Raw genomic sequence first — 18,303 nt, 5'->3', positions numbered from 1 at the left:
GGCTGGCTGGGGGACCAGAGGCTGTTGGGAAATTAGTTTGTCACCACCAACCAGGCTTTTCTCCAGAGAGAGAGAGAGAAAGAGGAGAGAGTCCTTTGGGAGAATCTCAATTTGCATACACCTCGCGTCCTCTCTCCTAACCTCCTTCTCAAAACCCATTGGATCAGAAATCCAGAGATCGCTCCCTTCTGACCTTCTCCTCTAATGGGTTTTGAGAAGGAAGTGAGGAGAGAGGGGCCAAGGAGTATGCAATTGGGATTCTCCCCTTCTGCGTCGAACAGATCGAGGACTGTCGTTACTGCAGGGCCAGCAAATATTGACACAGGAGCGCCTAGTCCCAAAGCCCTGAGCCTCGTTCACCCAGCTCTGTTTCCTCCACATTTCATGTTGATGTTAATGCAACTTACCATCTATCCTCATCAGCTATAATACTATAGGCCATCCGGTGAATAGAGATCATGTGGAGTAAAGCACTTCCCAAATTTCTCTCTGCTTAGTTGCTATCAAAATATCTCATACAGATGTGTAAGTGGTATGAATACTTGGTAGAACTGCAGAATAGATTCTAGCTACCATCTGAATGTACACATAGTCCTGTATTGGTGTGTATTCAGTAAGAAATAGATATTCTACTGAAAATATTACATAAATACAAAATGTCCATTATGCCTGACTGAAGCTAAGGAACAGCATACACAGTACCAGTCAAAAGTTTGGACACACCTACTCATTCAAAGGTGTTTCTTTATTTTTACTATTTTCTAAATTGTAGAATAATAGTGAAGACATCAACACTATGAAATAACACATATGGAATCATGTAGTAACCAAAAAAAGAGTTAAACAAATCAAAATATATTTTATATTTTGCATTCTTCAAAGTAGCCACCCTTTGCCTTGATGACAGCTTTGCACACCTTTGGCATTCTCTCAACCAGCTTCACCTGGAATAATTTTCCAACGGTCTTGAAGGAGTTCCCACATATGCTGAGCACTTGCTGGCTGCTTTTCCTTCACTCTGCGGTCCAACTCATCCCAAACCATCTCAACTGGGTTGAGGTTAGGTGATTGTGGAGGCCAGGTTATCTGATGCAAAACTCCATCGCTCTCCTTCTTGGTCAAATATCCATTACACAGCCTGGAGGTGTGTTGGGTCATTGTCCTGTTGAAAAACAGATGATAGTCCCACTAAGTGCAAACCAGATGTAATGACACATCGCTGCAGAATGCTATGGTAGCCATTCTGGGTAAGTGAGCCTTCAATTATAAATAAATCAGTGTCACCAGCAAGGCATGCCCACACCATCACACCTCCTCCTCCATGCTTCACGGTGGGAACCACACATGCAGAGATCCTCCGTTCACTTACTATGTGTCTCACAAAGACACATCGGTTGGAACCAACAATCTCAAATTTGGACTCATCAGACAAAAGAACAGATTTCCACCAGTCTAATGTCCATTTCTCATGTTTCTTGGCCCAAGCAAGTCTCTTCTTCTTATTGGTGTCCTTTCGTAGTGGTTTCTTTGCAGCAATTAGACTATGAAGGCCTGACTCACGCAGTCTTCTCTGAGAAGTTGATGTTGAGATGTGTCTATTACTTTAAGCATTTATTTGGGCTGCAATCTGAGGTGCAGTTAACGCTAATGAACGTATCCTCTGCAGCAGAGGTAACTCTGGGTCTTCCTTTCCTGTGGCGGTCCTCATGAGAGCCAGTTTTGTCATAGCACTTGATGGTTTTTGCAACTGCACTTGAAGAAACTTTCAAAGTTCTTGAAATGTTCCATATTGACTGACCTTCGTGTCTTAAAGTAATGATTTGTCGTTTTTGCTTATTTGAGCAGTTCTTGCCATAATATGGACTTGGTCTTTTACCAAATACGGCTATCTTCTGTATACCACCTCCACCTTGTCACAACTGATCTGATTGGCTCAAACACATTAAGAAGGAAATAAATTATTCAAATTAACTTTTAACAAGGCACACCTGGTAAAACCTCTCTGGAATATGTGGGCCACCTGGCCAAGGGAAAATGCAGAGCGCCAAATTCAAATAAAGTACTATAAAAATCTAACTTTCATTAAATCACACATGCAAGATAGAAAATTACAGCCACACTTGTGAATCCAGCCAACATGTCAGATTTCAAAAAGGCTTTTCGGTGAAAGCAAACGATTCTATTGTCTGAGGATAGCACCATAGTAAACAAAGAGAGAAAAGCATATTTCAACCCTGCAGGCGCGACACAAAATGCAGAAATAAAAATATAATTCATGCCTTACCTTTGACGAGCTTCTTTTGTTGGCACTCCAATATGTCCCATGAACATCACAAATGGTCCTTTTGTTCGATTAATTTTGTCGATATATATCCAAAATGTCCATTTATTTGGCGAGTTTGACCCAGAAAAACACAGGTTCCAACAGGTTCCTACTTTTGTAATACAACTTTAGGTATTTTAGGTATTTTAGGTATTGAGTGACCTCAAAAAGAAAATCTGAATGGTTTGTCCTCTGGGTTTCGCCTGCTAAATAAGTTCTGTTATACTCACAGACACGATTCAAACAGTTTTAGAAACGTCAGAGTGTTTTCTATCCAAGCTACTAATAATATGCATATCTTATCTTCTGGGGATGAGTAGCGGGCAGTTGAATCTGGGCATGCATTTCATCCAGACTTGAAAATACTGCCCCCTGTCACCAAGAAGTTAATTGAAATGCAATCCAGGTGATTACCTCATGAAGCTGGTTGAGAGGATGCCAAGAGTGTGCAAAGCTGTCATCAAGGCAAAAGGTGGTTACTTTGAAGAATCTCAAATATAAAATAGATTTTGATTTGTTTAACACTTTTTTTTTGGCTACTAAATGACTCCATTCATTATTGTTATTTCATAGTTTTAATGTCTTTTCTACTATTATAAAATGTTGAAAATAGTAAAAATTAAGAAAAACCCTTGAATGAGTAGGTGTGTCCAAACGTTTGACTGGTACTGTACCTTGTGCAGGTTTTTCTTTCTGTACTTTCTGTCATCTTGCCCTATCTATTTCAGGTGTGTCACGTCGGCCTTTTAATTTTGTCATCACAGAACATGCCCACCCCCACTCACACACATACCACAAAGAGAGGGAAAATGACTAATGCAACCTACAGCATTTTATAATTGTCTCTTTTGTCTGGTGTCTTTCAGGAGCAATACGTTTCTAATCCTGCTCTAAAGAAATGATTCACACCCTCAGCAGGCTGAGGAACAGAAAATACCCTAATCCTTTGTGAGCCCTGAAGAAATAATGATTTTCATTATCTTTTCCTATTCATTGTCAGACAAAGCGTGCTCATCTGAAAAACAAGCATTAAAAAAAAAATTGTCATTTCACCTGAGCTCTCATGGTTGGATATTCTCTGGGGGATTCTCAATCGCAGACTCCTTGCGTCCTCTCTTCTATCTCCTTGCCTCCTTCTCAAAGCCCATTGAATGAGAAACCCAAAAGTCCCTCAGATCTGACCTTCTCCTCCAAAGGGTTCTGAGAAGGAGGCGAGGAGAGGGGATTATGTAATTGAGATTCTCCCATTGTGTATGTGTACTCTGTGACAAGAGAATTGTGGGTATTGGTTGAATAATTAATGTCTCAGCGTAGACGGTCGAGGCCCTTTTCAGACGGGGTGGAATCTTCTCGACAGGATGTAGATATTTCCCCTTCTGGTAGCTCCTCGTCATCCCATCCCGCCGTTACCATGCCGACCAAGAAAAGCCAACCTAAACCTGCCGGCAGCTTCTACAAAGGCTTGCAGCGTATGTATGTGTGTGTGTGTGTGTGTGAATGAGCATGCGTGTGTGTGCAAGCTGGCAGAGTGATGAGTCGGCGAAAAGGAGGACACTCGGACAGATTGGTGTGGTGACCTCTCCCTCAGGGGAGCCACGTTTTTACCATGAGATCCAAACCCAACACAGACAAATCTAAGGGTGTTAAAACTGTTGGAAATGATCTCCAGATAGAGAACCTGGGCGTTTTCCTTTGAGACTCAGTCTGGTGTACTCCCGCAGAACCTCTTTCAAGGATTATCATGAACGAATTCAGGTTCAGAGAACTTTAGTTTCCTCAATGAGGCAATTCATTTTGCAGCAACACAATACCTATATGGTGAAATCAAACAAACACCAACCGATAGCAAAGGGTATTTAAAAGTGAAGGAGGCTGAGGAAGTGCCATTTCATAAAAATGTAAAAGGGGTATAGAGATGTGAAGCCTAAAAGAATCAGCAGAAATAACACGTACTAATGTCTTTGTGATGAATTGAGAACATGTGTTTTTGTTAATGGCTTATAATAGATGAGCTCACCAGCCGACAACAACAAACCCACTGGGTTCTGGCGTTGCCATGGCTCCCTGGGACCTGCCAGAGCACAAGGTGTCTGTGTGTTTCCCGACAGCGGTGGTAATTTGTGGCCAGTCTCCTCTGATTGGGTTTGCCTGCCTCTCTTTGTCTGAAGTCGGCAGCTGTAAGGCTGTGATTCTGCCCAGGCTAGCGTAGCGTGGTGATAGCCGGGGTCAGGCCAGTCCAAGTCTCTCTCTGTCTGTCTGGCTGTTGTGTGAAGTGTTTACATTGCACTGTTTTAATGAAATGTTGCCGCTCCAGACGCTGAACCCTGAGTAGCCAATGAAGCAACTCTATGCAGTTCATACCCTGTAAAGCTGTAAGGACTCCGAGTCCCTTTGTTCTCTCAAGTCAATTCAACACAACCTTTACTTTGCAAATATCAACATGGTGAAAGCACATTTCAATCTCACTTTCCTTCACCTAGACCGCGGTTTATGAACCAATAATTTGTCCGACAAAAGAATACAACCATGAACCTAATGTGATTTATCATCTTTATTCTACTCTATTCTATTCTATTCTATTCTATTCTATTCAAAGAGACACTGACCAGGTTGCTGGCGATATGCTGTCGAGCGATTTTGTTCTTAATCGATCTGCCTGGTAAAATAAAATATCTTAAACCATGCCAGAGATGTCATTGCCTCAGAGTCCTTCTACTCAGGAACGACCACCATCCAGGGCACTGTTGTTGCCAAGAAACAAAAGATCAGGGTTCAGGAGGACATAAACATTTTAACTGGAGTATGCTGGCACAGTCAACTGCCACTGTGCATTGTATAAGTAAGTAAGCAAGTAGCCTTGCACTGGCCTTGGCTTGTGCGAGCCGGAACGCCTCATAAGAGTAAGAGCCTATCTCCTGTTTCTGTAGTGTGAGGCAGATTCATGTACGAGTACACCGCCTGGACAGGTCTCTAGTCTATCGCAGGGCTTGTGCATTGTATGGTGAGGTTTAATAGTGAACGTCTGGTCAATTCTGGTGCTGGGCGCTGAAGGCCACTGGTCACTAAGACATTCTGCGGGTGCTCTGTGGGTCTGGAGCGTCTATCTCTTTGGTAACAGCAGATGCAGGAAGTAGATTCAGGTTAACTGGATGGCAGCCAGTCACACGCTCCCTTGACTATCATTCTGAAACATCTGCACTCATGCTCATAACCTGATAAGCCCTCTCTCTCTCCTCCTCTTGTTCACAGAGCAACTAAAGCACATCCAGGGCCCGTGGTCCATCTGAGTGACAGCCCGAAGGATGAAGGCAAGGTGAGTAGGTGGAACAATAATACATCAAAAACGGCTTGCCTCCTCTTTCTCTCCTCTAGCAGGAACTCTGGTACACATGCTGCTACATGTTGTTAGACGTGTTCTTTTAAATACAAGACTATGACCCAAAATGGCTCCCGAACAAGTTGCTAACGCTCTCAGCATCACGGCTGGCCTTTGGGTCATTGCTTGCCCTCTAGTACTGGCTGTCCTCCTTGTCATCATCTTTCAGTGGGGACGGACTGTGTGTGTGTGTGTGTGTGTGTGTGTGTGTGTGTGTGTGTGTGTGTGTGTGTGTGTGTGTGTGTGTGTGTGTGTGTGTGTGTGTGTAACGCAGAGGGGTTTGGGTCATGAAGCGGTCGCGCCTGCTAAGATGATGGTCGGGGTTGCGGGGCGGGTTGCCGGCGGCGCGGAGGCATTAGGGGGAATCGATTTGCCATGCAAGACCTGCTGGCACTCGATGTGCGTGGGCTGTTGGTGTGAAAAAAGTCTAAGATGCTGTCAGGAAAATAACAACACTTTAGCAAGAGAGAGAGAGAGAGAGAGGAGAGAGAGAGAGAGAGAGAAAAACGAGGGAAAATGCAGAGCGAGAGAGCCAAACCACACGAACAACAACATTGGAGACTTTATGGAACAAAAAGCCTTCACTATCTCATCCTGCAATATCCAAGGCCTGAGGTGATCTGCATTTGGCCTAAAGAGCAGGAACCTGGACATCACCAAAGAAATACAGACATTGTCATCCCACAAGAAACTGGTTGCCCTCTAGGTTACAGAGAGCTGGTAGTCCCATCCACCAAACTACCAGGTGTGAAACAGGGAAGGGACTCAGGGGGTATGCTAATTTAGTATAGAGTAGACCTAACTCACTCTATTAAATTAATCAAAACAGGAACATTTTACATTTGGCTAGAAATTCAAAAGGAAATTATCTTTAACAGAGAAAAATGTCCCCCTGAGTGCTACCTATATCCCCCCCACTAGAATCCCCAGACTTTAATGAAGACAGCTTCTCCATCCAGCTTCTCCATATCAATCATTTTCAGGCCCAGGGATAGTACTAGTCTGTGGTGACCTAAATGCCAGAACTGGACAGGAACCTGACACTCTCAGCACACAGGGGGACAAACACCTGCCTGGAGTGAATGACAGCATTTCCTCCCCCATATGCCCCCCTAGGCACAACTACGACAACATAACCAACAAAAACGGGTAACAACTCCTGCAGCTCTGTCGCACGCTGGGTATGTACATAGTCAAAGGTAATTTTCAAGGGAAGTCCTATGGTACGCACACCTATAGCTCATCTCTTGACAGGAGTACTGTAGACTACTTTATCACTGACCTCAACCCAGAGTCTCTCAGAGCGTTCACAGTCAGCCCACTGACACCCCTATCAGATCACAGCAAAATTGCAATCTACTTGAACAGAGCCATACTCAGTCATGAGGCATCAAAGCCAAAGGAACTGAGTAATATTAAGAAATGCTATAGGTGGAAGGAATGTAGTGTGGAAACCTAACAAAAAACGATGAACTATTAGGCAACAACAAATTCTATCCCTTTTAGACAACTTCCTGGACTAACGTTCCACTGTAATAGTGAAGGTGTAAACTTGGTAGTAGAAAACCTAAACAGTATATTTGACTTCTCAGCTTCCCTATCAAATCTAAAAATTTCAAGCAGAAAACCGAAGAAAATCATTATCATTAACAGCAGACCCGTTCTGGAAATACAATTTAAAATAGTGTGTGTTCACCCTGCACACCCTAATTGACAAACAAACAAACCAAAGCAAAGGCAAAGTCTTCTCATGCATTTGTTTGTTTTCAAAAATGCCTTTGACTCAATTTGGCATGAGGGTCTGCTATACAAATTGATGTAAAGTAGTGTTGGGGGAAAAATGTGCAACATTATAAAATGTATGTACACAAACAAAAAAGTGTGCGGTTAAAATTGGCAAAAAACACACAATCATTTCTTTCCACAGGACCGTGGGGTGAGACAGGAATACAGCTTAAACGCCACCCTCTTTAACATATCTATCAACGAATTGGCGATAGCACTAGAACAGTCTCCAGCACCTGGCCTCACCCAACTACAATCTGAAGTCAAATGTCTACTCTTTGCTGATGATCTAGTGCTTCTGTCACACACTAAGGAGGGCCTACTGCAGCACCTAGATCTTCTGCACAGATTATGTCAGACCTGGGCCCTGACAGTAAATCTCAGTAAGACAAACATAATGGTGTTTGGAAAAAGGTCCAGTTGCCAAGACCACAAACACAAATTTCATCTAGACACCGTTGCCCTAGAGCACACAAAAAACTATACATACCTCAGCCCAAACATCAGCGCCACAGGTAACTTCCACAGAGCTGTGAACGAGCTGAGAGACAAGGAAAGAAGGGCCTTTTATTCCATCAAAAGGAACAGAAAATGTTGACATACCAATTAGGATCTGGCAAAAAAATACTTGAATCAGTTAAAGAACCCATTGCCCTTTTATGGTTGCGAGTACTGGATTTCGCTCACCAACCAAGAGTTCACAAAATGGGACAAAACACCAAATTGAGACTGCATACAGAACTCTGCAAAAAATATCCTCAGTGTACAACATAAAACACCAAATAATGCATGCAGAGCAGAATTAGGCCGATGCCCGCTAATTATCAAAATCCAGAAAAAAGACGTTAAATTCTACAACCACCTAAAAGGAAGTGATTCCTAAACCTTCCATAACAAAGCCATCAACTACAGAAAGATGAACCTGGATAAGAGTCCCCTAAGCAAGCTGGTCCTGGGGCTCTGTTCACAAACACGAACAGACCCCACAGAGCCCCAGGACAGCAGCACAATTAGACCTAACCAAATCATGAGAAAAATCTATTAAAATTACTTGACACATTGGAAAGAATTAACAAAAAAATGGCGCAAACTAGAATTCTATTTGGCCCTAAACAGAGAGTACACAGTGGCAGAATACCTGACCACTGTGACTGACCCAAACTTAAGGAAAGCTTTGACTATGTACAGACTCAGTGAGAATAACCTTTCTATTGAGAAAGGCCGCTGTAGGCAGACCAGGCTCTCAGTAGAAGCCATGCTGCCCACAAAATGAGGTGGAAACTGAGCTGCACTTCCTAACCTCCTGCCAAATGTATGACCATATTAGAGACATATATTTTCCTCGTATTACACAGATCCACAAATAATTTGAAAACAAACCCAATTTTTATGAACTCCCATATCTACCGGGTGAAATACCACCGTGTGCCATCACAGCAGCAAGATTTGTGACCTGTTACCACAAGAAAAGGGCAACCAGTGAAGAACAAACACCATTGTAAATACAACCCATATTTATGTTTACTTATTTTCCTTTTTTACTTTAACTATTTGCACATCGTTAGAGAGAGAGAAGGAAAAATACAGAGAGAAGGAAAAAGACAGAGAGAAGGAAAAAGACAGAGAGAATGAAAGACAGAGAGAGAAGGAAAAAGACAGAGAGAAGGAAAAAGACAGAGAGAGAAGGAAAAAGACAGAGAGAAGGAAAAAGACAGAGAGAAGGAAAAAGACAGAGAGAGAAGGAAAAAGACAGATAGAAGGAAAAAGACAGAGATAGAAGGAAAAATACAGAGAGAAGGAAAAAGACAGAGAGAGAGAAGGAAAAAGACAGAGAGAGAAGGAAAAAGACAGAGAGAGAAGGAAAAAGACAGAGAGAGACCTTCTGTTTGTGAAGATGACTCATATGCGATATGAAGTATATTTCTTGCTTGGATTTATAGCCGAGAGCATATCAGACTCTTTCTGCCTCCCAAAGCACTTATAAATGTGTGCATTCTGCCACCGAGAGGTTTGACGTTTCATGTGATTGTTTCTCTGAAGGTGTGGGTGTGTATGTCAGAACCAGTTAATGTCATGAAGGCAGGTAAAGGGAGCAAGACATGGTAAAGGCAATAAGGTGGGTATGATAGAGGCAGTGGTAGTGATGGTGTACAGTTAAGGTCAGAAGTTTACATACACCTTAGCCAAATACATTTAAACTCAGTTTTTTACAATTCCTGACATTTAATCCGAGTAAAAATCCCCTGTCTTAGGTCAGTTAGGATCACCACTTTATTTTAAGAATGTGAAATGTCAGAATAATAGTAGAGAGAATAATTTATTTCAGCTTTTATTTCTTTCATCATATTCCCAGTGGGTCAGAAGTTCACATACACTCAATTAGTATTTGGTAGCATTGCCTTTAAATAGTTTAACTTGGGTCAAACGTTTCGGGTAGGCTTCCACAAGCTTCCCACAATAAGTTGGGTGAATTTAGGCCCATTCCTCCTGACAGAGCTGGTGTAACTGAGTCAGGTTTGTAAGGCCTCCTTGCTCACACAAGGTTTTTCAGTTCTGCCCACAAATGTTCTACAGGATTGAGGTCAGGGCTTTGTGATGGCCACTCCAATACCTTGACTTTGTTGTTCTTAAGGCATTTTTCCACAACTTTGGAAGTATGCTTAGGATCATTGTCCATTTGGAAGACCCATATGTGACCAAGCTTTAACTTCCTGACTGATGTCTTGAGATGTTGCTTTAATATATCCACGTAATTTTCCTCCCTCATGATGCCATCTATTTTGTGAAATGCACCAGTCCCTCCTGCATCAAAGCACCCCAACACATAATGATGCCACCCCCGTGCTTCACTGTTGGGAAGGTGTTCTTCGGCTTGCAAGCCTCCCCCTTTTTCCTCCTAACATAATGATGGTCATTATGGCCAAACTGTTCTATTTTTGTTTCATCAGACCAGAGGACATTTCTCCAAAAAGTATGATCTTTGTCCCCATGTGCAGTTACAAACGGTACTCTGGCTTTTTTATGGCGGTTTTGGAGCAGTGGCTTCTTCCTTGCTGAGCGGCCTTTCAGGTTATGTCGATATAGGACTTGTTTCACTGTGGATAGAGATACTTTTGTACCTGTTTGCTCCAGCATCTTCACAAGATTCACTTTTGCTGTTGTTCTGGGATTGATTTGCACTTTTCGCACCAAAGTACATTCATCTCTAGGAGACGGAACGTGTCTCCATCCTGAGTGGTATGACGGCTGAGTGGTCCCATGGTGTTTATACTTGCGTACTATTATTTGTACAGATGAACGTGGTACCTTCAGGCGTTTGGAAATTGCTCCCAAGGATGAACCAGACTTGTGGAGGTCTACAAGTTTTTTTCTGAGGTCTTGGCTGATTTCTTTTGATTTTCACATGATGTCAAGCAAAGAGGCACTGAGTTTGAAGGAAGGCCTTGAAATACATCCACAGGTACACCTCCAATTGACTCAAATTGTGTCAATTAGCCTGTCAGAAGCATCTAATGCCATGACATCATTTTCTGGAATTTTCCAAGCTGTTTAAAGGCACAGTCAGCTTAGTGTATGTGAACTTCTGACCCACTGGAATTATGATACAGTGAATTATAAGTTAAATAATCTGTCTGTAAACAATTGTTGGAAAAAGTACATGCACAAAGTAGATGTCCTAACTATAGTTTGTTAATAACAAGACATTTGTGGAGTGGTTGAAAAACACATTTTAATGAATCCAACATAAGTGTATGTAAACTTCCGACTTCAACTGTATGTTGCCTACCCACAGTATGTTCACTGGTGTCCCCTGTGAGGAGGAGGTAACCTTTTTCAGCAGTATCAAACTACTTTCTGGAGCAAATCAAGGTGATGTATGTGCTGAGATAGAAAGACTGGCCGTTTTGGGTGAATTGGCAGTAACGCAGTGTTATGTGGTAGGAATTGAGGCAGGTATGCATGTGAACGCGGGCGCGTGTGTGTGTGTGTGTGCGTGCGTGTGGCCCATGAGTGGCAGAGTGAAGACAGGCTGTTTTCCACCCCACCTGCTCTCCATTCCACAGTGTGTGATCTGTGCTTTCACAGTGTCTCCTCTCCTCCCTACAGGGACCTGTCTCCTCCTCCCCTCCCCAGAGGATCCCCTCCTTTAAATACTCCTCTCTTCCAGGCTGCGTCACCTCTTCTGCTCTGTCTGTCTCACTGTGTGACACTGCCATTACCCTCCGCGCCACTCTCTTAAGGTGTACTTAGTGGGGTGTGTGTGCATCTTTGTGCATCCTACTTTTTTACTCTGGTTGTGTGTATTCGTCATTCCGTGCGTGGGTCTGTGTTGTCTATCTCTCTCTCTCATCCTGGGGGTGTGTATATTTTCATCTCTGTGGGTGTGTAAGTAGACTTCTGTATTTTCTCTGCAGGGTTAATAATACATACTATTTACAACGTACTGTTTAGTAAAAATGCAGTAAGCAAAGAATATCGGCACACTCGGTCACCTCGTCTAAGCCGCAAATTGCGTTGATTCCCGCCGTTCCTTCATTTCGCCGTGGCGTGTCCCCTCGGCTAATTATCAGCTGTTGTCAGACCGACGTGGGCCTGGAAAGATGACTTTCCTCCTCAGTAGTATGCCGTGAATTCTCCTGTATAAAAAGCCCAAATGAATGTGACATCTTGTTTATTAACTTATTATGACATTTAATTTTTTCACATACCCAAAATACCTAATATGTTGAACGCTAGTACGGGTATTTGGACACGACCAGCGTCTTGGCATATCCCTGTGAACCTCGTGTATGTGCTGTTTCACATTAATCAAAAACTGCAGAGCCAGTGGATTTTAGATTTTTTGCTGACAAAGGCCACTCTTCTTCTCCCCCTCTCTCTCTATATATATATGCCCATATCCCATCCTCTCCTAAACCCTTCAGACGTCTCCCAGTCCTCCTCCCCAAAAAGTAAATCCTCTATAAATCACACACAGGGATAAGAGCTAGCCGGAGAGAGACAGGCAGAGGGAGCAGATTGGTTGTGTGCTGAGTGGAACACTCATGGTGAAGATCATCCCTTCCAATCCTTCTAATCACATCTCCCACAGGGAGAGAACCACGGCCACTGGAGCTACAAGCCAGAGGCCACTACGTCTGGAAAGGGGGAGAGAGAGGAAAAAGTTTCTGTTTACTGAGACAAGTTCAAGTCTATAAGACTCTTATTTCAATGTTCAATGATTTGATCCTGTCTTCCCTCTCTCAAATTCTCTCCCTGTTCTTTATCCTCCTCCCTCTATTTGTCTCCCCTCCCTCTACCTGTCTTCCCTCCCTCTACCTGTCTTCCCTCCCTCTACCTGTCTTCCCCCTCTACCTGTCTTCCCCCCTCTACCTGTCTTCCCTCCCTCTACCTGTTTTCCCTCCCTCTACCTGTCTTCCCTCCCTCTACCTGTCTTCCCTCCCTCTACCTGTCTTCCCTCCCTCTACCTGTCTTCCCTCTCTCTACCTGTCTTCCCTCCCTCTACCTGTCTTCCCTCCCTCTACCTGTCTTCCCTCTCTCTACCTGTCTTCCCTCTCTCTACCTGTCTCCCCCCTCTCTACCTGTCTTCCCTCCCTCTACCTGTTTTCCCTCTCTCTACCTGTCTTCCCTCTCTCTACCTGTCTTCCCACCCTCTATTTGTCTTCCCTCCCTCTACCTGTCTTCCCTCCCTCTACCTGTCTTCCCACCCTCTATTTGTCTTCCCTCCCTCTACCTGTCGTCTCCCCTCTACCTGTCTTCCCTCCCTCAACCTGTCTTCCCCCCTCTACCTGTCTTCCCCCTTTCTACCTGTCTTCGCTCCCTCTACCTGTCTTCGCTCCCTCTACCTGTCTCCTCCCCTCTACCTGTCTCCCCTCCCTCTACCTGTCTCCCCTCCCTCTACCTGTCTCCTCCCCTCTACCTGTCTCCCCTCCCTCTACCTGTCTTCCCTCCCTCTACCTGTCTCCCCTCCCTCTACCTGTCTCCCCTCCCTCTACCTGTCTCCCCTCCCTCTACCTGTCTCCCCTCTCTCTACCTGTCTTCCCCCTTCTACCTGTCTCCTCTCCCTCTACCTGTCTCCCCTCTCTCTACCTGTCTTCCCCCTTCTACCTGTCTCCCCTCCCTCTACCTGTCTCCCTTCCCTCTACCTGTCTCCCCTCCCTCTACCTGTCTCCCCTCCCTCTACCTGTCTCCCCTCTCTCTACCTGTCTTCCCCCTTCTACCTGTCTCCCCTCCCTCTACCTGTCTCCCTTCCCTCTACCTGTCTCCCCTCCCTCTACCGGTCTCCCCTCCCTCTACCTGTCTCCCCACCCTCTACCTGTCTCCCTCTACCTGTCTCCCCTCCCTCTACCTGTCTTCCCCCTCTACCTTTCTCCCCACCCTCTACCTGTCTTCCCCCCTCTACCTGTCTTCCCCCCTCTACCTGTCTCCCCTCCCTCTCCCTGTCTTCCTTCCTTATACCTGTCTCCCCTCCCTTCTACCTATCTCCCCTCCCTCTACCTGTCTCCCCTCCCTCTACCTGTCTTCCCCCTCTACCTTTCTCCCCACCCTCTACCTGTCTTCCCCCCTCTACCTGTCTTCCCCCCTCTACCTGTCTCCCCTCCCTCTCCCTGTCTTCCTTCCTTATACCTGTCTCCCCTCCCTCTACCTGTCTCCCCTCCCTCTACCTGTCTCCCCTCCCTCTACCTGTCTCCCCTCTCTCTACCTGTCTTCCCCCTTCTACCTGTCTCCTCTCCCTCTACCTGTCTCCCCTCTCTCTACCTGTCTTCCCCCTTCTACCTGTCTCCCCTCCCTCTACCTGTCTCCCTTCCCTCTACCTGTCTCCCCTCCCTCTACCTGTCTCCCCTCCCTCTACCTGTCTCCCCTCTCTCTACCTGTCTTCCCCCTTCTACCTGTCTCCCCTCCCTCTACCTGTCTCCCTTCCCTCTACCTGTCTCCCCTCCCTCTACCTGTCTCCCCTCCCTCTACCTGTCTCCCCACCCTCTACCTGTCTCCCTCTACCTGTCTCCCCTCCCTCTACCTGTCTTCCCCCTCTACCTTTCTCCCCACCCTCTACCTGTCTTCCCCCCTCTACCTGTCTTCCCCCCTCTACCTGTCTCCCCTCCCTCTCCCTGTCTTCCTTCCTTATACCTGTCTCCCCTCCCTTCTACCTATCTCCCCTCCCTCTACCTGTATCCCCTCCCCCTACCTGTCTTCCCCCCTCTACCTCCTCCACAGTTGCTGATAGGGTTTGAGAGTGGAACAGTAGTCCAATGGGACCTCCGAGCCAAGAAGGTTGACTTCAGAATCTACTACGATGAGGCGAGTACTATCTTTCATTCTGTCTCTCTATCTCTCCATCCCACTAGCAGACAGCTGAACAAGTGATTTCACCCACATGGACTGTCTGATGTAAGGTTTACAAAGACCGTGTGGGAGCTTCTTTTACATGGATGCTTTCTTAGGGTTCATTAAGAGTCCCGTAAAAGTGTGTTTACGTAAGGTCACACAATCAGGGATGACGTAAGGGCCCTATCTGATTAAACATTGACAGTGTACATGATTTGTACCCTATATGCCCCTACTCGCCCTTCAGGCATCAGTTAAACCTCTACCTTCCACCCCTTATTTCTAAAGAGGTGTCATTAGAACAGGTCTGTCAGTCTTAATTACCCAGTGTGATGCATGATGGATGCCCGTCTCCGGTGCCTCCACGTTGCTAGGGCCTCACCATCGTAGACGATTTAGAACATGACAAGGGGAGAGGCATCGCCATGGCAGCCTAGACAAAAGCCGAGCGCGCGTAGGACAAAAGGAGCTCTCACTCTGCCATGATTCATTAAGGAAGGCTCTTTGTGTGACGCTCCCGACGCGAGCCCGGGAGAAGAGAGGAACGGGAGGATAAATAGCAGCGCTCCAGATATCACACAGCGCTCCAGATATCACACAGCGCTCCAGATATCACACAGCTCTCGGCTCGGAGCCGATGCTCGTCACAGAAGAGGCCGATGCATTGGAGCGGCTTCAGATTTTACACTCCCTCTATATATATATATATATATATATATATATATATATATATATATATATATATATATATATATATATATATATACCGTATATCTATCACTCACTCGCCGGGAATAAAAAGCAAACCCCATTACAAAGGCTGGTAGAGGAGCTCTCTGCTGAAACCTATAGTTTTTCATTAGTGCAGTTCGATTAACTGGCTCATGAATTCTCCCAAGTCATTTCTGGCTCCTTTAATATCACAAGCAAGCAACATCTACACCTGTCAATGTCCTTTCTTTCTCCTCCCGTTGATTTCCCGGAGCTATCCGGTTCTGTGCGTAGTTTGTGCCACTGATCCCTCTCACGGTTCTAATCAGTCCAGTTCTAGTAGTGTCCTCTCTCATTTAACACCAGGTTAGTTGAGGGACAGCACTCATTGGTTTTAGCTGCTAGGTTAACTGTGGTTGAAGGACTGCATTCCTATCCTCACGTTGGTGTTGTTACTTCCCCCCAAAAAGTGATATATTACCTATTATCATTTTACTGACTATTCCCTAGGAAAAGTGATTCATTACACTACTTGTTACATTACTTTTGCGTTACAACCCAAAATGTTGCGTGTCCTCACTCAACGTCAACTGTCATTTTGTCTGTCAGTCTGAAAAGAGGTGGATTCTACCTTGGATAAGGGCAGCATTTCCTTACAGCAAACTAAGCTATAAGCTTGTTCAGCAGTTTCTGGGTTACAGCCTGTCCTCCTGAACGATCCAAATCGAGCCTGGGTTGTTTGGATGAGGAAGGCCTACAGTCATTTTCAGCAGCGGTGGTCAGGTCTGGGGGGTCTTTTTTCTATGAGTTTTGTGTTTGTGTGTTGCTTTTGCAGATGCTTCAAGAGATTGGTAGTTGTGTTTATAGCAGTGGAGAGTTGATCCTTGCCTGGGCACAGTTTACATTGGACAGTTGTATCCTTACCATTTTGTCCTACCAAGTCAAACCAATAGGAGTACTCCCAGCAGTAGGGCGTGCATACGTTAACAGGAACTTGGTGAGAGGACGAAAACGTTTAGAATCTGGGGCAAGGGGATTTTTTTTTATACTGTGCAAAGAGTGAGGGAATAATCGTCACCAATTTATTTATTTGGATCAATAACTGTAATGGGAAGGGAATGATAATAGAAGTGACAACCTATTTCTTTGATCAGTAACTGTAATATCTGTCTCGCTCTCTCTCTGTTTCTCTTTCCACGTTACCCTCCCTCCTTCCCTATACCCTTTACCTCTCTCTCTGTTTCTCTTTCCACGTTACCCTCCCTCCTTCCCTATACCCTTTACCTCTCTCTCTGTTTCTCCCTCCTTCCACGTTACCCTCCCTCCTTCCCTATACCCTTTACCTCTATCTCTGTGTCTTCCTCTTTCCACGTTACCCTCCCTCCTTCCCTATACCCTTTACCTCTCTCTCTGTGTCTCCCTCCTTCCCTATACCCTTTACCTCTCTCTGTGTCTCCCTCCTTCCCTATACCCTTTACCTCTCTCTCTGTGTCTCCCTCCTTCCCTATACCCGTTACCTCTCTCTCTGTGTCTCCCTCCTTCCCTATACCCTTTACCTCTCTCTCTGTGTCTCCCTCCTTCCCTATACCCTTTACCTCTCTCTCTGTGTCTCCCTCGTTCCCTATACCCTTTACCTCTCTCTCTGTTTCTCCATCCCTCCCTATACCCTGTACCTCTCTCTCCAGGCTATCCATTCTGTGAGCTGGCATCACGAGGGGAAACAGTTCATGTGCAGCCACTCAGATGGCAGCCTGACTATGTGGAACCTGAGAAACACAGCCAGGCCCATTCAGATCACCTACCCTCACGGTGAGGCACACACACACATAACCTCTGATCTAAGACCCTACAGCCCTGACCCCAACGTGGTAAAGACACAGCACATGCGGTGGTCATTAAGGGGACGTTTGCGATGTAGATGGATTTGCGGATCTAGACACGAGCGAAAACACATGGCATCGATTGATAGTGCTTTAAATCATGAACCTTTGCTGCCGGTAACGTCGAGACACGTTACAGTGACTTGGTGAGTCCGTAGATTTTCCAAAGTCCTGAGCGTACACTCCGCCACCCAGCAGATGAATAAGTGCCTCATCAGGTCAGATGTTCGCTGAATACTCTTTAAGGAGCTCTGATTGCAATGAGCAAGCTCTACGTTTCTGCCACGGCCTTGGCTCTCTGACGCTGTGTCGGCGTGGTCTGTGTGTAGGCGGTACAGTTTGACCCTGTGACTTTCCTCATGAAAGACTCCACCAGACACTCAAGAAGGACACACCGTGTCTGTCTATCTGACTGCCTGTCACACTGGGGATGAGTAATAGGGACGGAATAGAGGACCAAAGATCTGTCTATCAGGACCATAGCTGTGTTAGTCTGATCGTCTTCATGGCTGTGGGTGGTTTGTGTATGATCGTGATGCCCGTCGTGGCCATGGGTGGTTGTCTCTGATGACCGCCGTGCCTGTGGGTGGCCCAGACCAGACGAACACATACACAGTCATTCTGTGGGATGTGGGCAAACTATCTCTCTCTGTTCTGGCAGACTCACTGAGACAGACAGGAAGGATTTTGCCAAGCAGCACTATGTGAAGGAAGGGCACGATTGGCTGAAATATACTGTACATCGTTATCCTGCCATGTGAATTTAGTTTAGGCCTGGTGTTGGATCAGTCAGACATCACTTTGAGCTGTGTATAGGCCTGGTGTTGGATCAGTCAGACATCACTTTGAGCTGTGTATAGGCCTGGTGTTGGATCATTCTGACATCAATCAATCAATCAAAT

General features: G+C 45.4%; 1 protein-coding gene across 11 annotated transcripts in view; it reads left to right on the top strand.

The window, feature by feature from the left end:
- Positions 1-18,303, top strand: part of stxbp5l (syntaxin binding protein 5L) — a 232,826-nt gene that overhangs the window by 161,493 nt on the left and 53,030 nt on the right. For all 11 annotated transcript variants that reach the window (XM_036958794.2, XM_036958792.2, XM_036958790.2 and 8 more), the window contains exons 6-8: positions 5,573-5,636; positions 14,700-14,783; positions 17,207-17,330. In XM_036958794.2, the coding sequence (XP_036814689.1) occupies positions 5,573-5,636; positions 14,700-14,783; positions 17,207-17,330 (272 nt within the window). The remainder of the gene's footprint in view (positions 1-5,572; positions 5,637-14,699; positions 14,784-17,206; positions 17,331-18,303) is intronic.

This window comes from Oncorhynchus mykiss, chromosome 22 (genome assembly GCF_057628025.1).
Source record: "Oncorhynchus mykiss isolate SJ-2025 chromosome 22, ASM5762802v1, whole genome shotgun sequence".
In the NCBI taxonomy this organism is placed as follows: Eukaryota; Metazoa; Chordata; class Actinopteri; order Salmoniformes; family Salmonidae; genus Oncorhynchus; species Oncorhynchus mykiss.
The sequence above is the reverse complement of the archived record's forward strand: the minus strand, read 5'-3'. Positions and strand labels throughout refer to the sequence as shown.